The sequence below is a fragment of the Eurypyga helias genome, unplaced genomic scaffold (assembly GCF_000690775.1).
Source record: "Eurypyga helias isolate BGI_N326 unplaced genomic scaffold, ASM69077v1 scaffold19922, whole genome shotgun sequence".
Classification (NCBI taxonomy): Eukaryota; Metazoa; Chordata; class Aves; order Eurypygiformes; family Eurypygidae; genus Eurypyga; species Eurypyga helias.
Genome location: NW_010238076.1, coordinates 751 through 2,851, shown reverse-complemented (window position 1 = coordinate 2,851; position 2,101 = coordinate 751). Strand labels below are relative to the sequence as shown.

General features: G+C 61.5%; 1 protein-coding gene across 1 annotated transcript in view; it reads right to left on the bottom strand.

Annotated features, from left to right (window-relative positions):
- The window catches only part of LOC104506697 (acetylcholine receptor subunit gamma-like), a gene marked incomplete at its 5' end in the record, with an annotated part of 3,724 nt that overhangs the window by 927 nt on the left and 696 nt on the right, over nucleotides 1-2,101 (bottom strand). The window contains 5 exon segments of the mRNA XM_010147731.1: nucleotides 82-196; nucleotides 456-570; nucleotides 833-1,036; nucleotides 1,818-1,989; nucleotides 1,991-2,024. Coding sequence (XP_010146033.1) covers nucleotides 82-196; nucleotides 456-570; nucleotides 833-1,036; nucleotides 1,818-1,989; nucleotides 1,991-2,024 — 640 coding nt within the window.

The following is a 2,101-nucleotide window of genomic DNA, read 5'->3' as shown; positions in this document are numbered from 1 at the left end:
GGCATGCCCGCCACCCTGCCCCGCAAGGGACGTGGCCTCGCTCCCCAAATGTGTAAGGGGTTGGAGGGGGACAAGAGGTACCTGGCGCACTCTCTGGGACATGGAGTGAGTGTTGGGCGTTCTCAGTGAGACGTTGAGGACGATAACAGCGTTCACCACGATCACCACCGTCACCACCATGAGGAAGGTCAGGTACCTGGGGAGGGGGCACGGGGCCTCACGTGGGGCTGCTGGGTCACAAGCTACAAGCACGTAAGCTCCTTCCCAGCGCCCTGGAAACTGGGGACTGGCAGTGGGACATGGGCACGTGGTAGCAATGTGACAGCCCAGCTTGGGCTGGGGTGATTTCTGTGCCAGGGTCCTGATCCGGGAACTAGCTGCTGCACAGCACCCGGACACCCCCCTGGCACGGTGTGACAGCGGGGCTGGCACCCCAGTCCCCGTGCATCGCTTACTTCCCGATGAGAGGCACAGCCTGGGAGGTCTCGGGCACCTTCTGGGCAATGAGGAAGAGGAAGACGGTCTGAGCCAGGAGGACGTTGATGGAGACTGTGCATTTCTGCCCGCCCGCTGCCAAGGAAGGGGGAGGAGGACAGAGATTGGCACAGGGCAGTGGTGTGGGCATTAGGGCAAAGCAAAAACCCTCACCCCAAATCTGAACTGGCCAAATCCTGCCATGAGGCTTTAACCGTGAGGCACCTGGAAATTCCCACTCCCCCACTATCACAGGAGCGAGTGAGAGATGGCACTGATGGTCCCCAAACAGAGGGGACACGAGCCCTTCCTTCGCCCATCGCTGCCCCCCTTGCACATCCCTGTGCCCCACATGTACCTTTGGCGGGCAGGAAGTAGACCAGCACGGCCATGGCAGAGATGAGGACGCAGGGCACAATGATGTTGATGATGTAGAAGAGCGGCTTGCGCTGGATGATGAGGTAGAAGATGACCTGCTGGTACTGGATGTCGTCTGGGGTGAATTGCTCCGAATTGATGATCTTCCGAGCGGGACGGTGCTTGATGGCCCATTCGCCGTTCTCTGCCATGCGGCAGTGTCATGTGAGTCCCACTGCCCCACCGAGGGCATCGGGGCTGCCAGCCCCCCGACCCGGAGAGGGAGGACGGGGAGGGTTGGTGATGGGCCTGGGCTCCATGGGTCACCCAGGTTGGGCATGGTGCTCATCTCCGGGAAGGAGATGCGGCTCCTCCTGGAGCGTGCCAGGGTGCCTGGGCAAAATGTGTCAGAAAGCTGTTGGAGAGGACAGGTGGGCACATACAGGGCACCTTGAGCCTCTTGGGGGGCTCCCAGGGGGTTAGCTACAGGTCTGGGGTCCTGCATCACCCTGCCCCCAGGGCACCGCGGGGGGAAGCCAGGCGTGACGCTGGGTGACAGCGTGCTGTTTTCCCCCGCCGTCTGCGGGAGCGATAGATTTTTCCCAATCAAGATCGCAGCTCAGGCTGGTAATGAAAAAATAAATCTCGCTGCCCGAAAAGCATTTTGTTCCTTCAATATGCAATTAAAATGTGATGGAAAACGTCATCGTTTGGCCGTGACAGCTACGTTCCCAGCATCAATCAAGCTCCCAGGAGCGGTGCTCTCCGAGAGCGGCTGCCAGGCGGTGAGAGCCCCGAGCTGGGGGGGTTAGAAAAACAAATCTCTCCCACACTCCTGCTCCCGCTAATAACTTAAGTGCCCGGGTAATGGCAGGAGCAGCTAATAGCCCCCACGGCCCCGCTTTTGGTAGCCACCGCCGTAGCACCAGGCCCGCTGGGTGCCCCCCGCGGTGGGACGCTCTGGTGTCAGGGGGGGTGGGTGTTACCTGTGAAAGCCTCGGGGTCGATGGAGATCCACTCCACGGTCTGCCCTTCCTCTACCGTCAGCAGCAGGTTGATTTCGTTGGCGCTGTACGTCTGGGACCTGGGGAGGGATGAGGGGGTGGCACAGGCTGGCGCGTAGCGGGCTGGAGGGGCAAAGGGTGCCGGTGTGGCACCAGGTCACGACGGCCACCTCCGGCTCTGATTTGGAGCTTGACCGTGGTGCCCTCTGCCACCGCTGAGGTGCCGGGGGACAGGCAGGCGGCACTCAGCTCGTTGCCCGAGGGCT